This window comes from Triturus cristatus, chromosome 11 (assembly GCF_964204655.1).
Source record: "Triturus cristatus chromosome 11, aTriCri1.1, whole genome shotgun sequence".
Classification (NCBI taxonomy): domain Eukaryota; kingdom Metazoa; phylum Chordata; class Amphibia; order Caudata; family Salamandridae; genus Triturus; species Triturus cristatus.
In genome coordinates, this window is record NC_140594.1 from 101,015,355 (window position 1) to 101,034,164 (window position 18,810).

The 18,810-nt window shown below is 45.5% G+C and overlaps 1 protein-coding gene across 2 annotated transcripts in view; it reads right to left on the reverse strand.

Moving 5' to 3' along the window:
- DERL3 (derlin 3) overlaps positions 1-15,499 on the reverse strand; it is a 62,553-nt gene extending 47,054 nt beyond the window's left edge. Inside the window, exons 1-4 of one of the 2 annotated variants that reach the window (XM_085633432.1) lie at positions 15,268-15,499; positions 10,188-10,253; positions 6,869-6,942; positions 432-525 (exon numbers count right to left, since the gene is read on the reverse strand). In XM_085633432.1, the coding sequence (XP_085489558.1) occupies positions 432-525; positions 6,869-6,942; positions 10,188-10,253; positions 15,268-15,360 (327 nt within the window). In that variant the 5' untranslated portion in view covers positions 15,361-15,499. The remainder of the gene's footprint in view (positions 1-431; positions 526-6,868; positions 6,943-10,187; positions 10,254-15,267) is intronic. The other variant, XM_085633433.1, reaches the window with a different exon arrangement.
- Positions 15,500-18,810: the final 3,311 nt, after the last annotated feature.

The window sequence follows — 18,810 nt, forward strand, 5'->3', positions numbered from 1 at the left end:
CTTGTTACATTAAGGGCGGTCCCCCACCTATACCTCACACACAAATAGCTAATACGTCAATCAACAGCATGTGAAATATTTTGCCCCAGGTGACACCAACCACTCTGACGAAGCTTCAGGGTCCTTGCATCTCACGCCCTCAAGTTTGTACTTGTAATTTTCATGTTACAAGTCCAAGCCATGTTTTAATATTGCACAGACGTCTTGAAGAGTGCAAGAGTTAAAGATTAGTGAAAAACAATAGAAAGTTGGCTGCAAACAATTGCAAAGTACGTCAGGGTGATGGGGGATTAAACAGCAGGTGAATCATTTATTTGAGCTGATGATATTTTCCCAAAATGACATGGCCACCTGGACACACTCTGTAAAGGTTTGGGCTAAGGAGTGAAGTCCAGCAGGGAGACCAGGGGTTGGACCCGCTGAAAGGATACTGTCATGAGAAGCCCCCCGAACAGAAACATGAAGACAAAGTCTGCTGTCCTCCCTCGGAAGGAGCCTTCCTCCAGCATGCGGCAGTAGCGGTACCTGAGGCAGGGTGGAGAGTCAAGGAAACCTAAGAACTGGCTCTGCGCCAACAGGAACCAGGCTAACTGACAGGGTGCAGCATGCGAGAAGGACACACACATACAATACATGTTAAACCCACACGCCTGGCACACTTCAACAAGTCTGCACGTACCTAGCTCACGCCTTTCGGTTCCTCATTGTGACCATTTTCTATTGGTGTTCTACTTCAGACATAAAAAGATAAAGGATGGACCTCAAAACCCATGATAGCCCCACTACTGTAAGTGAAAGACAACCTCAAGCTCTCGAGGAAGTGTTGCCACAGGCGCTGGTCCATCCTCTAGAGCCAAAACAATGTAGTACAAGATACAAGGAAGGGCTGATTGAATGTGTCATCAGGACCATCTTCAGCCATCTGCTGCTCGGGAAAAATGAACAGATCGAATCCCAAACCCTGCACCCTTTGCGCCATAGCTGACTCATCCCTGCCCATACATGACCAGTTTTTAAAGGACTTTTAAAAATCTCATGTTTTTTCATGTCAATTGCAAGGTCAAGTCTAGCTCTGTTAAGAGTATGCGGTTTATCCTAGATGCTATTTGTGAGTGCTGCCTCCTATTTGGTTTTATATGCAGAAGAGTGCGATTCATGCACAACTGTTGGTACTTTTGCAGTTTGTTTACTTTGCTACTGAGCGCAACACAAAACCCATCGAAAGGCATTAATACAGAGTTATAGCAATCCATCCTTAATTATCCACTTTAACATCTAATTTTCACAATACATATGCAAGGCCTACTGCTTTTTTATTACCTTTCATAATAAACAAATCATACTGAGGGCATCTGAAATATCTTTTCCCAGTGAACCAATCAGGCCTAAAGCTGTTATCATTAGTTTGCCACCATAAGCAACTCTGTCGAATATGACTCGTTATTTAGCATACCATTACTTCGCAGCTTTTTACTACAAAGTTTTTACCTAGCAATTACCGTCACTACGCAAGTTTTTAGTTCGCATACCTTTACATTGCAAGTGCTAATGTATGCGAACTAAAAACTTGCCTAGTTATAAAAACAGACATTTACCCCAACACTACACTAAATACTAAATACAAATAGACTACCCTACACATAACAAACTCTAAAAAAACGACCCAAACCCCCAAACACTACACTACACAAACACCACAACACTACCCTAAACCCCAAATCACTACCCCCTGCACGACCCTCCCCCTTCCCCCAGTTCACTCTCTACACTCAAACACTACCCTGCGCGGCCCCCCCAACACTAACCTAAACCCTAAAACACTACCCTACACAACACTACCCTAAAACCTGAAACACTATCCCCAGCACGACCCTGCCCCTACCCCCAATCCTGTCCCTACTCTCAAACACTACCCTTCACGACCCCCGACACTACCCTAAACCCAAATACACTACTCTATACAAACACAACTACACTACCCTAAAACCTAAAACACTACCCCCAGCACGACCCTGCCCCTACCTCCAGTCCTGTCCCTACTCCCAAACACTACCCTTCAAGAGCCCCAATACTACCCTAAACCCAAATACACAACTCTACACTACACAAACACCACACCACAACCTTAAAACCTAAAACACTATCCCCAGCACGACCCTGCCCCTACCAAGTCCTGTCCCTACTCCCAAACACTACCCTTCACGACCCCCGACACTACCCTAAATCCAAATACACTACTCTACACTACACAAATACTACACTACCCTAAAACACTACCCCCAGCACGACCCTACCCCCAGTCCTGTCCCTACTCCCAAACACTACCCTTCAGGACCCCGACACTACCCTAAACCCAAATACACTACTCTACACTACACAAACACAACTACACTACCCTAAAAACAAAAAAACCAACCCCTGCACGACACTCCCCCTAGGACAACCACCCCCCCCCCCCTCGGCTTACCTCGCCTGACGTCCTCCTCGTAGGTGAGGAAACCTATGACTCTGTGGCGCCCATGGCCCCCTCACTCCATTACGACTGGTGCTGCTCTCCCTATCCCTTTTCAGCCGCTTCATGTCACCTCCCCCTGCAGCTTCCTTCTGGGAGGAGTAAGTTGTCTGCATTCATTTTTACACTACTTAATTGTCTCCGAACTCTTAAACTTCCAATGCGCAGGACAAATACTGATCTGCGCAGGACAAATACTGATCTGCGCAGGACAAATACTGATCCTTAACAGACCGAGGATCAACTAACTCCCTTAACGCCTTAAAAAAGAGGAATAAGAAACACGCTACAAGTGGCACCAACTAATAGGTTGATATGTCACTGAGGAATACACGTGTGCAAAAGTTAAAGGGTTTGACTTACAGTGAAAAGAAATTCAGGAGAGAGAAAAGTCCAAAAATATCAACACAATTAAAACACTGAAGCAACAAAGAATTATCCCATGTAATATCGGTTAAATGCATCAGAGTGGAAATGGGGACTCCCTAGCAGCAGACGCACTAACGTAAAACAATTCAATGCAGTTCAAATAAAAGAACAAACCAGGAGTAAGTAGAAGTCCTCGGGAATGTGGGTACGAGGCCTGAGCATAAGAGTCTCGTTGGACGAGTGAGTCGATGTAAATCTTAGAGTTGAAGTGCACGGGTTGCGGTGGTACCTTAGAGGGTTCTGGATTTAACGGCAGAGATCATCTTCAGCTCCGCTGCCTTCTCACCCTGCCGATATCAGCATGCAGTTGTCATCGCGCAACTTCCTGTGTGCGCTCATCCGGTCAGTGTCGCTTCCTGGGAGGAGTTCTGCCTAATCCGCCTTAGAGTCATTGTTTACCTATTACAACGCATGCGTAGTTACAACGCCTGCGATGTAACAACTTGCGTAGTAAAGGCTACGCGTTGTTACATTGAATGCGTTGTAGCGCTTGCGAAGTAATGGTATGCGGAGTACAGCCTCCATAGTAATGGGTAATTACCAACTCTGTCCTCAGCTTAAGATTTCCCACAAGGTAACCATCAGACATATAGTTATAAAATTACTAAAGTATACAAAATGACAGCTGGCACAGTGATATACTACCTCTCCTAAAAGGGCTTAGCAAGAATCCACATAGTGCAAATCTTTATACCATGGTCTGCTAGAGGGGGCAGCCAGCACCAAAATCCCTGCATACTACAGCAATCTGTAAAATTCCATGTAACAAAATACCTATCTGTAGGCTTTAATACAGAGTAATAGCAATCCACTCTTAAATGCCTATTGACTTAAAATTGCTTTTCACAATTGATATGACAGGCTGACTGTCTTAATCGTAACTTTTCACAATAAACAATCAGGACTTTCTCTGAGTGTTCCTCAGGCTGGGAACACAATGGGCATCTCCTCCTGTACAGACTATCCTCCTAAAGAGCCATGCACGCTCCTTCCCATTCTCAGCAGGAAATTAGGAGGGCTTCTAGGACCTAGGCAGACTCGTCTTAAAGGAGTAACTTCCCATTACAGCGATGACCCAGTGTGCAAAGTTCAAAAGCCAGCAATACTGGTACACTGGGGCACTGCTGTACAGGCCACAATGTATGAGCTCTAGTTCCTAAAATATGGTAAAATTGGCCAGTCCCAAATGACACTTTCAACTTTACAATAAGGCTAAAAGTGTCTCCTGTGAACTGTAGCACTTACTGAGCCATCCACTAGAGTGACAACAAAGATAACCTGGCCTCATTGTTACCTGCATAGCTTGACTCCTGCAGCTTTGAAACCTGCAGGCGAAGAAGTCAAAATAACCCTTTCTGTCAGGAACGAGCTCTATTTTTAAATATTAAATAAGTCACAACCAATTATGCATTGTAGCCCAAAAGGTAGCATACCTAGTAATTAAAAATGGTACATACAAGACATTAAAGTTGGCATGCACCTACAGTGACGAACCACCAAAAGCTATTTTCACTCTCAGGGCTGTAGCTGTCCTATCAGAAAGAATTAATTTCAGATGAAATAATAGGTCTGCTGTCTTTGGATTAGGATAAGCTACAGCGGTGACTAAACTAATATTTTTTAAATATTTATTAAACATCCAATTCAATGGTGGAGTTAGATTTTAACTACACATTTAGGGAAAGGGACTTTTAAAAAGTGTAACTTTACGTGCCTAAGTCTCCAGTCCGCTAATTAGCATTATTTGCTGAGAAGAATACCCTGCCAGTGCCTCCCTTTACATAGGTGTAAAAACTGCTCCTAGAACAGAGACAGTGGCTTACGTCTTTTCACAGACAGACCTGGGTTTGAAGTATGTGACACATATTAGCTCAGGAAGGACATCTGGGGAGGGTTTAGGAACTTCATTAACCTGAAGTGACAATAGTGAGGTCTGGCCAGTCAAGTGTAAAAGGATACCGTAGGTCTTCTGTTGCCAGTTTGGCACCAATCAAGTGGGAGGAGGAGCTGGTCCCAGAACCAGCTTGGTGTAGCTGAGGACTGCTTATTTCCTTAAACACATCCCTGTGTGGCACACAAGATCTCCTCAGGGGCAGAAATATTCTGCTATGTTGGATTTACCTCAAAATAGTGAAATGTGGGATAGTTTGTGGTAAGGCAAACATGGTGTGCTGTAAAAGTGGGAAGTGTTTTTATCATTAGTTGGGGAGCCTCCTGGAGTCACCCACACCCACTGGCTACTGAAACCTACTAAGCTGGCACCTCAACCACAGCTCACCGGAACACTCTCTGGAACTGTGGAAGAGCAGATGATGACTGGATATGCTTTTTGAGGCCTGTGTGCATACCTGAAGGGCTGAATGTCAAAATATAAATCAGTCTCTAATTTTGAAAGTAGAAATCTTGGCTGGGCAATAGCGAGAAATGTACCTGTCCAGGGCAAGGACTTAATTGGCTGCAAACTTTTTATTTCACCCACTCTGAGCGCTTCCTGCCACAATCAATGAACTTAGAAGGAACATGTCAACTAGCTAATCAGGCTTCGAGAGCATTTTGGTGGATTCAGCTTGCAACCTTGCCCCTTGGAGAACTTTGCCTTCCATTTCAGAGACTAAGGGCCGTATTACGAGTACGGCAGTCCTATGGTCCATCGGACCGCTGTACTCATGGTTGCGGTCTGACCAACGCCACACTGCGAGCCCCACCTTCAGTATTAGGAATTGTGCATTTGGACAGCCACAGGACCACTGTGTCCGCCTACGATCCATGATCCCGCAGTTGTGGTTCAGCAGTCAGAGGCAGGAATATGCTGGTGGAGCCGCAGCGGCACCGCCGGGCATATTCCGAGTTACCTTCCCATCGCCCTTTTCATGGCAGTGAGACCGCTATGAGAAGGGCAGCAGAGAGGCAACTAAAGGAACTTCAATAAGTCCTCCTGCCGCCTCTGGTCCTAGGGGTACAAATGTGGTGTTCCCCTGGAACTGCACCACCTTTCCTGCATGGAGTGGCATGCACGACATGGTGCATGCCATGCAGGAATGTGCAATCGGCGCTCTCACGGTGGCGGTCAGCATGTTAGGCTCTCCTATGTACCTAACAGACAAATGCAGTGAGACCGCTGCAGCACCGCCCGCTCGACCTGGATTCAACTCGTAATCCGGCGGGCGCACTGCGGTTGTGGTTGTCCTCCTGTGGACAGCTCCGGTGGCAGCGCCACTGAACGACCGCCAAACTCGTAATGAGGACCTAAGTCAGAAGGTAAAATAGACTAACCCGATTGGGATAGCCAACTTGGATGCCATTGAGGGTTCTAATTAGTGCTTCCCTTTTTCTTGGTGCTTTATCTCTTAAATCTTTTTTAAAACATATCACTAGTTCCCTTTATTGTATTTTTGTTGTTTTGGTGTCATCCTACTCATTACAATTCTATTTCCCTAAATTGGTCCTCTCTCCCATCACAACAGTCAGCAGACATTAGCCTCAGGTCCAATGGTAGGTACCACAAGGTACCTCTGAAAATGTTACTATGATAGATGTAAATTGTACAACCGGTACATACTGATACCACAGAGTATGGTATTTATCTGGTGTGCCAATTGAACATTGTTACGAGTTTTGGACCTTGGAATAGGAAATGATGTGCTAACTGTGGATGTTATCTACCATTCTGAGGTGTGCAAACACAGATCGTCTGCCTGCATAATGTGTGCCAAGTTTTACACAGTGAAAACCGTGTGGGAAAACACCTGCAGGGTGTGGAATCAGCATCCGAGTCAAGAATTGGGTGCCAACAGCAGTTCATGCCTGAATCAGGATTTGCACAACTCTACTTGCCAACATCTTCATCAACCTCTCGCCTAATTGCAGAATCAAACTCTGAACCAGAGAGACGACTGGTATTGAGTAGTGCAAAAGTGCAAAGGATACAGGAAGATCATGTTAAACAGGAAGCTGAAGCCAAGGGGTCCAAAAAAGAGGAAGTTGGTGATGAGCCTCCATATCTGCAAAGTGTGAATAGTCAGAAAGAGAGAAACTGTGATCATAAGAGAACTGGACTAGGAACATGAATATGTGCATAAGATGAGAGCTAAAACTGGAGCACGACAAGATCATGAAATGTGTGTGCGCAAAAGGCATATGTGACAAGTATAGATGAGGCGTGAGGCATAAAAATTAAACAATATCTAGAGAAAGATCAAACAATCATGGCATATCATTAGCAAATGAAACATTTGTAGAAATATCAAATGGAGACAGTCGCACATGCATGACAATAGCAAATAAAATTAAATATTTATTCTAGTTAATTTGAAAGGATAAAAGTAAGAAGTAGTACATGTTATGTGTAAATATGAGTAGATATATATCTAATTATATACCTTATAATTTATATGTCCCTGTGCCACCCAACAAATTGGATGCCACTGTAGGAAGGTGGAATCTGACTGCATAGTTGCCCCCATTTTTTTTCCTGGTGTTTTGCTGGTTTTCAACTTAGTTTGGCTGGGATTCTGCTATACAGGACCCCAGCCTATCTGCTTTCCCCTTTAAATTGATTCTATGTACTTTAGGTACACCCCAGATTGGATTCTGGAGTACCCCTATGAGTCCCTAGTATATGGTATACTATGTACCCAGGGCATAGGTACCCCAGAGGCCTACCAGGGGCTGCAGCATGTATTGTGCCACCCCTGGGAAGCCATTTAAAAAATGAAACAACAGGTCTGCTACAGCAGCCTGTGTAAGGTGGTGTATGCACCCCTTACTAAGATATAGGTTCTCTATATCTCTCCATATCACTGCACATATAAGCCTATCAGTCACCCCTATGGCAGGCCTTAACAATCCTGAAGGCAGGATGCTGGGTTTCATGTGAGAGGGTGCCCATGCCTAAGCAGAGCCCCTCTGCAGCTTTCGTAACCTTTATTCTGGGGTTGTTTGTGATGCAGCCAAACCATATACTCTTAAGTGCATTATAACCTTGCGGTAAATGCTAACTTTGGAATGGCTGCATGGAAACATGTCATGTTTGGTGTCAAACACCTTGGAATCATATCTCCACACCAGTACCTGGTGTGGGAGGTATGATTCCACCCTACTAGAGGGAGAAACATGGCACCACCGGCATACCCGGTACCAGTTTAACAGAACCCTGGCATCACAAAATGGGTGCTGCCAGTCACAGACACAAGTCTGCCCTCCTGCTGCTGGATGAAACTCCGGCAGGGGAGGCTGGACAATAGGTTTCCTGTCACAGGGAGGTGTGACCACCTCCCAGACAGGCTTTAGTGTATTGGGGCTGGGTGGGTGCATAGTCCACCTCAAACCGGTTGCAGGGGCTACCAGCCCCTGATCTGGCGCGAAACTGAACAAAGGATATGGGTGTAGCCACCCCTGTCCTGACCCTCCCATAGGTGGGTCCCCAGAGTTTGTCCCACCCCTTCCTTGGGTATAAAGTAGGAACCCCTGGCTACAGGACTTTAGATTTACCTGGACGAAACTATGCTACAGAATCCCAGAACTTCAACTATCTACACGACGTTGGATGACCGAAGAATCTCCCTTGGAATAAAGGAGTTACTCCCCTGCTTGGCAGGCACCAAAGACGCATCTGTCCGGTTTGCATCTCCAAAGCTCCTGAGGACTTCAAAGAATTTTGCAACACAGGAGGTGGGTTCCCGTGGTCTTTGAGGTCGATCAGTGCGCTCAGCAAGTCTGAGGCCTGTATCCCTCGTGGAGACCGTGCAACCCGAACCCCTGGACACCGCGACCATTTGCAGAAGCATCAGCTTTGAGGCGACCTCTGAGGCTGAGCTTTGGGTTACTTGTAGCCCTGACCCCGAGCAGCAATTTCACTGAAGAATGCCGGCCTACACTCCACGAGTGTTCCGTGAGCTGGCCCTTTGTGTTTTCTCTCTCGAGGTCCCTTCGCGATACCTGGTCCGTTGACCTGTGGGTCCCCAAGAAGGCATCTTCAACTTTAATTGGACTTCCCTGGTCGCTCCAGATGTGCCCTGAATCTCCATCGCTTGGGGAGTCTCCAGGACCTTGCTGGTCCACACCGAAGCACCTTTTCTCTGACCGCATGGGTTGCAGTTGCTAAGGCTTGTTGGTGTTCCATCCGAACACTGACCCCCCAGCACTCAACATCCTTCGTGAGACAGCTCACCCCCGGATCCTGGTTGTCATCGACGTCTCCTGGTCCCCGGGGCTGCAGAGTCAAGCTTCACCTCTTCGCACCCGACATCGGTGGGCATTCATCTATCGTGCCCCTGGCCACTGGCAAGTGACCCAGACTCTGTCCCCTCTGCTTTCAGGTTCTTCACAGCTTTGATCCAGGCTTGGATCACACTGGACACTTTTCCTCTTCCCGGCAGCAGCACTTTGCAGCACATCGCTATTGAAAACGATGACGATTCCTGACACCATTTGACACCTATGCACCCGGTTTCCCTGGGTGAGGTCACACGAGTACTCCGGTGCTCCCGTGGGTGCTGGCCCTAGAACCACCTAAGTCTGAAAGGGTTTGCTCAAAGTCCTCTCCTAAGTGTCCTTAATCTTTAAAATTCCAACCGTGACTTTCCCATAGAATTGTATGGAGCTCGCACCCGTGTTCTCACACTGCACACGTCCCGTATGGATCCTGTGTGTCACCACCTTGGGTGGTTCCTTGGGGTCCCAGCGATTCTACGTGCTCTAGGCACTTTGTCTAGTCAAGTCGTGGTTATTAGACCACTTTCCTAATATATGGTTTGGTCTCCCCTGGGGCAAACTGTGTATTGTGCTATTTACTATCGTTTTAGAACTGTAATATTGTGTGCCTTGCTCTCTAAAGAGGTTAGAGAGTGTTTAGTAATAAATACATATATTTTATATATATACGCCTTGTGTGGTTCTCCTTTCACTTGGTCATTCAAGAGGTTATAATCTGGTAAACCAAGCTGCTTTACATTCCTTCAGGACTTAGCCTGAAGGCTGCTCTCCATAGCTACCACTAGGATAGCTTTCAATAAAGGTTGTCTTAAACCTAATCATCAATAAGGGTCGTTTGGACAGGTGCAAGGTGCCCACTATAACTAGTGGACAGCATATACCAGGCCAACTTCTCACAGCCACATCTCATCTTCGTCATGTTATTGCTCAATTTGTAAGCCGTCCTTATGTACAGAAACTGTAACGAGATACATCCCTTCTCTCAGAAGGTCTCCCTGATCCTTCAATACAAACACAAAGGAAAGACTCTTACCTGGAGTTTCTTAAATATTAGGTCGGGGTTGAAGTACAGCTGGAAAGGGGTGATAAACTCCAACTGCTGGGGAAGATCAAAGAAGGAAGATGTTAGTGCTAGTTCGTTTTTTTTAGTCCCCCCCCCCCCCCCCTCCGCCCCAGGAACGCTAACCAGAAGGTGGCGTTTCTTAACTTGAAAAGTTGTGCCTGATTTATCTGCCCTATCTTGCTCTTCCTCATACTATAAGCATCGCTAGGAACCTTTGGCCCCAAATCAATACCATGTTCTAAGTGATCTGTGCTGTTTGTTTTCCATCTTCTATGCCCACTGCAGATCCTCTTTTGGCTTCTATACAATCAAACATACAAAGGTGATATCTTCATACACATAGTCTATTACCCAGCACAGCATTAATGGGCCAGTGTAACAGTCCAAACATTCAGATGGAATAAATCAACAGGCCCTTTGAATGATGGGAAAGTGTGGTTTGTCCAGTGGAGTGTAGAGGTGGGCCAGCAGTGATGCTCTTGCAAAGAACCATTTGCCTAGTCAGTAAAGGCAGAACCATGAGTAGAATGTGGTTTCAAGTTGGTCGATTATGCCAAGATGTGGGTCCCTTGCTCACTGTGCCGCTGGAACCCACGTTGCACCCAACTGAAAAGGCCCAATCAGGCCAAAATGTGTCTTTGGTTGCTTGTATTCTGGTTCAGGGAGTACCTGGCTTAACAGTTTGGGCTGGATTGTTACTATTGGAGCAGGACCAAGACTGATTTACATATGGCTGGGTCTAATCTGAGGCAGCCTAGAGGGAAAAAGAACGATGGGTTAGAATGCTACCCTAAGAGATTGGCAATGGTTAGACAAATAGCAAGCGTTCCAGCCATCATTTTTTGTTTATTTGATGTAATACTTTAAGTGGACATGGGTGTGCCCAGCTGTAGGTCCCCTGCTCATTGTGCCATTGGAACCAAGCTGCACCTGACTGAAGAGGCAGAATCAAGCCAAAACTGGTATTGGTTTGATTTTGTTCCGGTTCACAGAAGACCTGGCTTGGCAGTTCAGGCTGGACTGTTCCTACTGAAGCAGGACCAAGACTGATTTGCATTTGACTGGGTCTAATCTGAGGTAAAATAGGCAAATGAACGTTGGATGAACGACAGTCAGTGGTTAGGCATGTTATATACATTCCGGAACGACAGCCAGTGGTTAGGCATGTTATATACATTCCGCCCATCACCTATTATGTATTTGCTGGAATGCCCTAAGTGGGCAATAGTATACCCAGATGTGGGCCCTTTGCTCACTGTGCCGCTGGAATTAATCTCCATCCACTGAGGACCAATCAGACCGAAAATGGTCCTGGGCTGCTTATGTTTTGGTTGAGGAGGACCTGGCTTGGCTTGGATTGTTCCTACTGGAGCAGAACCAAGACTGATTTGCATATTTCTGGGTATAATATGAAGTGGAATGGTGGGCAAAAGAACAGCGGGTTGGAAGGCTTCACTGAGCGATTGCCAGAGGTTAGACTAATTGCAAGCAATCCTCCCATCCCCTTTGAGCACCACAAGTGTCAAGGTCTGCTATTGCTGTCCTTCCTCGCCCCATCCCCCATCGCAAGGCATGAGTGTGTGTCAATGCCCCCCTCGGGTAGACGTCCAGCAGGTTGATGGTGCACTTCAGTGTTGTTGCGGTCAGTACTTGCTGCTAAAGATCTTATTTCCCTCTGAATTCAGTGCTTGGATTCAATCTGTGAATGTGTTCAGATTATAGCCCCATCTGTTGTCAGAATGCAGGTCTCATTTTCAGAACACCTGTACCATTTGGAACCTCCAACCCTACCTAAGAATGGTGAAGTTACTTAATAAATACCTGCATTCAGATAACAATAGTTAGACAGGTCTGGAATGAAGACAGTCGCTGAGGTGATCAACCACATTTTGCATTACCAACTCCCACATGATGCCACTTTGGAGAGGAGACTAGGCAGCATTTTAAAACGATCATTAGTGAGGGGTGCCATGTTGCTGAGATACACACAAATTTGTTGTAGAGACCGTATTAACGTGAATAACGGTTTTAAATCTACAGATACATGATGTCAAACTAGTTATGCTTTGCTGATAAAAGGACATATGTCGATGTTAAAGAATTCATAAACTGCAGCCCTCTGTTAAAGTAGGGCAAGAGGGGGTTGTCGTGGTAATATAATTTTCGATAAGCACATGGAACCTCCATAAAGTGAAAACAATAATATAGTCATTAACCCCTTCAGTGCCACGCCCTTTCCCCCTCCTGTGCCGGGCGTTACATTAGTGGGTGGGGTTCATGACGAGATAGTCTCGTCATGGGCACAGCGCGACCGTGCTCCATGACGAGACTATCTCGTCATGGGCATAGAAGAGGTTAAAAAGTACCCCCACACTAAATTCTCCGCCCACAGTGTACACACTCCAGTTGACCTATTTGGTCTATACAATCACATTCCACCTTCCACAGCTCCCGGGTGCCCACAGTCTCACATCTTCCTCCATGATTTCTTGCAACAGAGAATCACCGCAAATGATTCCTCGCTGGCTCGCACACTCCCATCCCATGTCCATATCCTAATGCACACAACCCAACCTCACCATACTGCTCTAGTGCACACAACTCAATCACATTATACCTCTTTGGTGTGCGCAAACTCGTGCCATTGTCCACACCTTTCCTGGTGCAGATTCCTAAAACAATCTCTATACCACACTGGTTCTCTTGGCTCCATACCATCCTAGCATGGTGGCATACACGGTTATGTTTAATACCATCATGCCACCTCTGGTATCTATACCTCTCTGACCCTTCCTGGTGCATACCTTACTGCACACAACCACATTCCATCCTACCACAACCCTGGTGCATATAGCCACATCCCATCCTACCATCGCCCTACTGCACACAGCCCAGTTCCATGCCAATGGTGCATAAGCCCCTTTTGCATCTTACTAAGCGCTTCCCGTACACAGATTCCTCACACTCTAACATGCTGTGGTGCATATCACTCAGTCAATTCCTTTATTGCATAATCAATTAAAATCATTGCAATGTGTGTACAAATGCTTAAATGTAAATCAGATTTTGTCTGATAAAAATAAATGCTGTAAAAAGTTGCTTTTACACACGTAAACAAGCTCAGAGATATTCAACATGCTAAGCCACATTAAATAAGTGCCATAAGATAAAATAAAAATTGCAAGTTTTTGGGCAGAGCCAGGGCTCAAACCAGATCATTGGTGTGCAAAAATGCCAAGGCTGTGCAAACTATACATATAATGCATATTGTCTAGGACGCAAGACAAGATAAATAACATGCAATTTAAATAAGTTCCGGGAAAATTTGGGAGTCATAGATAGTACCTGAGGATAGATGTCTACTCAAACGTGTAAAAAAATTGTTTAAATGTGTAAAACAGTGCTTAAAGTGCAGGTGATCTAGAAGCCATAAAGTGAACTGATGTCTACTCATGTACTAGGCAAATGGCTAAAAAAAAAGCATTTAAAAGTTCCATCCGAACAGATATTAAAAGCCAATCATTCAAAACGTTAAAATTCAATAGTTCTTGGTAAACTTAGTTAGGGTGGTGATCAGACTTATCAGTGTCTTTAAATAATACTTGTAACAGGCAGATGCATTTGCCACATGTTGCCAAGTCGCATGGCTCCACTATGTTAACAAATAATTTTGCGGTCTCTTTGCAGGTACGTGTCCCATGTGTAAGAAACAAGGCTTTTAACAAGGTACGATGGGCATTCAAGAGCGTGGGGCAGCAGCACCAAAGCTGGTTAAACTTTTCCTTTTGGTATCTGCAAAGTCTGCACTTAACTATTATGGCAAGGTAGTGCCATTTTGGGTTCATCTCTTTAGTCTGTAAGCACATCATCAACCTTGCAGCCATGATTTGTTTTAAACATGACTTTCCAATTGCGCGCCGCAGGTATGGCTGTGGTCTCAGATACAGCGGTTCGTGGGTGTCACGAGGTGGCAACTGCTGCAAATGCTGGCGTACTCTTTGATTTTAATTTTGCCAAATCAGGAAACATTGACTGCGTTTTTATCTGCCTTTAAAGGACACATCAGTTTGAGCACATCAATACTTTTTCATCCTACCACATCTCACTGGTGCATACAGCCACACCCATCCTACGAAGTGCCTTCTGTAAACATCAACTCCCATCCTACCAGCCTAGTGCACACAACCCCTTTCCCATCTACCCATACCTCACTGATGCATAAAGCTATCAGCGCTCGCTCATCCTACCATACCCTTAGTGCACATAGGACCACCTCATTCTACAGTGCCCCTCGTGCAATCGGCCCTCTCCCCTACTACACTGGATCTGGTTCACAGAGCCTCACTGCAATCGTCCATACCTTCTGTAACACACAGCCCCATTGCAAATGACTATACCACCATGGTGCGCACAGACCGATCCCAATCTACCGCACCTCAGGGAAGCATGCAGCCTCATCCCGTCGTACCGTACCTTTCTGATGCACGGATCACCCTTTAATCCTACCACACTTGCATACGACCCAATGTCCCCCAACCATATGTCCCTGGTTCAGGCAGCACCATTTCATACCACCATCCCTGGTGCACACTGCCTCATTCGAATCTACCCATACTTCCTTTTAGAGGAAGCCACATTACACCCTCCACACCTGCCTGCTTCAGGTAACTACTAAAGATCAAATAACATAACCATGTGCCGGACCAGCCCAGATCCCCCTGACATCCCCTCGTTCTCCCCTGGCCCACTCTCCATAAGCTTTACCTCCTTCCTGAAAGTACCTCTCCTTGTAATTCACCAACTAGACTCCGCGCCCGCTCCACCCGTATGGGCTCAACTTGCCCTCATCAATGGGTCACTGCCATCAGCGAAACCACTCCACAGACCCTCCATTTTGCATCCTCTCACTAGAGGGTGCCACCCTCTCTGACATGTGCCCTTGCAGTATGCCCTTCTCCGCGTTTTCGAGGTCGCACTGCCATTGTGCCATTCTCCATCTGTTGCTCCAGCACCCTATAAACAACATCAACCCTTGCCCCCTGCCCCATACCACAGCGGCGGTGGTGAGAAGGCATGCCGTGGTGTAGGCGCGGGTCACCGCTGGAATCTGCATGTACTCCTGGGCTAGGCCCTGATAGGCCATAGCGGAGGCAGCAGCGGCTAACCAGGCCTGCTCCTAGGGTCCCCCGAATCCGCTGCTACGGTCACTTAATTCAGGAACAGGACAGTAAAGATCTTTGCATGCTAACACAAACACCCCGCCCCTGTCCCGGCGTCTCAGCAGCCAGCCAATGGCGGGGCTAGCGTGTGTGTCTGTCGACTGACAGACAGCGTCTTTCTAACAAACCAGCGGACCAGAGGAAAGCTGGAAACCCGCCCCAAGAACTCGCAACAGCGGGATGGGAAACACCCCCCGTGATTGCCTTTTACGTTACGTTAAACCATTGGCTGCAGGCGGACCCGCTGTTCATTGGACCACATATATAACTGATGAGCATTCAGACCAATAGTAGTGAGCTCTAAGCTTACTCGCAAGCGTAGCGGATGCACGGTACTCCAATGATCGTTCAATGCGTCAGGCTGAGGCGTGCCGAGTTCTCGCCACTTCTGTTGTTGTTTTGAGGGCTGAAAGTCCACGTGTCTGTTTGAGAGATGGCGGGACAGCTGTCAGCACAGAAGTACGCGGACCAATGGGAGGAGCCCACGCCAGATTTTGGCTGTGATTGGGTACAGCGGATAACGGCCGAGAAAGACCTAACATGCTTTAGTTAACTTCAGGAGAGGCGGTGTTAGTCCCATTATGGCATCACACCCCACCCTTACCACAACAGAGTATGCATGCATAAATAAATACACAACACAACTTTTGTTTGGGAAAAATATTGCTGCAGGTTTATTCCATACAAAAGTATGCAATACGGTGGGTTATCTTACGGGCGATCCAAGGGCAGGCAGCTGTACCAACCTATGCTGCCCTGCCCGCCTGATGAGCCAAGTGCTGGAGCAGGGTTTTCTATTTAAACTCAAACTTCAGTTTATATTTTCGTATGTCTTAATTAAAATTACTAACGATTAATTATTAAGTATTAATTTTTGTCGAGTGTTTTTATTAATCAACCTTACTAATGAAATAATTACACGTGGGAATGCAATTGCATGGCTTAATTAATAAGTGAACTAAGTTGGTGAGCAAATTAATTAAATAAGTGTGGCTAATGTGCTATTTGTTATGTATTTGCGCTTTAAAATAATATGCTTTAATGCTTTTTTATGTCGCAAATTGGCTAGATAAATACATACACATAAGGGTATTAGTGGGAATTAACACTGTATAATCAATACGATGTAGTAACGTTGTTTTGTGTTTCTTTTAAATTAGGTTGTCCATTCTGGCCTGTTGAGAAATGGCCGACAACTACAGCCTGCATTTGAGTAGATGAAATATGGAGAGAGGCCTCGCTGAATATGGTTGAAAATATGACCTCGGCCTCTGTCTGAGCTAAAAGTTATGCAAGGACGACAACTCTGGGATGGTCGCCAGATATCCTTGGAGGAGAACAATTGTCACAAATGAACATTTTTGATAAACTTGCGGTGGCTTCACTATGATTCCGGAGAAGAGCATCCATGGATGTTGCATATTTAGTTTGACTTCCTTTTTCCGTGTTTTTATTTTTGAGATATCCGAGAGCGGAGATTTTCCTAATGTTGCAAGTTAACATCCTTTCCTGCTCGCTCTGCTCAACGGACGCTTAGAGCTTGTTTGTAACTTTTAATATGTAAGTTTTGATATAAATATGCCTAGACTAGAGAGGGTCTAAGGCCACTTCTTCCTGAACTTATGCTCAAGAGGATCGATGCTGATTGAGAGGACGGCGACTCGAGAGACTTTGATTCTTTACTGAGAGACCTGTCCTGACCTAAAATACGACATTTAGCTAGAATAGGTAATTATGAGAATAATGATTTTGCAATTGAATGACTTTCCATTTGAACTAATTTAGATAAAGTAATTTCTGTTTGAATTTCAGTGTCGGGTGGTTATTTCTTTTGTCATATTATTGAGATCTCAAATGTGTTCTTATTGTTTAAATCATGACTCGAGACAATTCAATTTGGTTGCATTGACCTCAAATTAGATGCAGATTGATTTAGGAGTTCTCTCGTATATTCAGTGTGGATAGAGTAATAGAATGAATGTTGGTGTGATGGGACCTAGCGTATGGTGAGTGTATGTGCGTATGACTGTGAAATTACTCTGTCCGTGGAAGTAGGGAGAATTTATAAGCTCTGATCTGCAGCAGTTTCCTGGTAGCAGTATGATGGTTTTGATTATTGTCTTGATCTGATAAATTGCTTGTACATAGGCTTTGGATTTATTGATTTATTGATTGATGTTGATACATGTACTAATACTAAATGTTGAAGTCGTCGTATTGAGTTATATGTAGTGTGTACGGCTTCTGGGACGTAGGGAGTCGGTGACGGTTCCGTAGTAGGGCAGAGGGAAGTGAGTGCTGCTCTCGGGAAAGACGGGATTGTTGGCCCTGTACGAATGCAGGGAAAAGCGTGTGACAATTGAAGTTGCGCGTCGCATTGTCTGGGTTCGGATTCAGTGACATCGTCGTGTGTTACTATTAGAAATATATTTTCTGTATAAGAGAAGTGTGTATGGTAGCAAAGGTTATCTGTGAAACTCTGGTCTTAAGTCCCAGGGATTCGTAAGGTTTGCCGTTAAAGCTTACCGCTGAAGAAGTAATAGGTATTCTCTGAGCTTGTTTGAAGGACTGGGCAGAGGTAAGCGCTGCTTGGTTAACGTGTGTTGTAATTCTGTAGCAGGACAGACTGTTCGCTGTTCTTGGGAAAGGCAGGATTCTGTGTGGATGTACTAAATTTTCTGGTATGAAAGTGTGTGAATGTATGGGCATTTAGTTGATTGTGAAACTCTTAGGAACATTCCGGGAGGAAACAGTTAATGGATGCATGTTAGAAGGGCAGAGTAGAGGGATGTGCTACTGTGTCAACGAAAGTAATAATTCCGTAGTAGAGCAGAGGTAAGCGCTGTTCTAGAGAGTAGCGGGATTCTCGTGGGAAAGGTCTTTACTATTCTGTGGTTAGCGGAGCAGACAATGGAGATGTTTATATGTTGTAACTAATAGATTTGTAGAATCTGAAACAGAGTCTACTGAGAAGGCTTTGTAAAGGAGGGGTAGACGAGTGACAGGAGACAGGAGTAGAAGTGACTGCAGCGACTACTGACGTCAGAAAGACCGCGCTGTGATTGGACAGTGGGTTAGAACAGCGAAAGCGCTGTGATTGATGCGTTGGTTTGAGCCGCGCAGGGATTGGAAGAAGTACAGGGTGACGTAGACGCTCCGGATTGGTGCGTTAGTGTGAGTCGCGCTGTTATTGGACAAAAGATCGTACAGTTGCAGAAAGGACTAGAGGGTTGTGGTAAACGCGAAAATGTATTACCAAACAGAGGAGAAGAAAAAGAAATCCTTGTTCAGTAAAATTAGAAAGTGGTTTGGCAAGGATAAGGACATAATAACTAGAGAGGGTGAGTTACTACCTCCGACAAGAACCCCTGCAT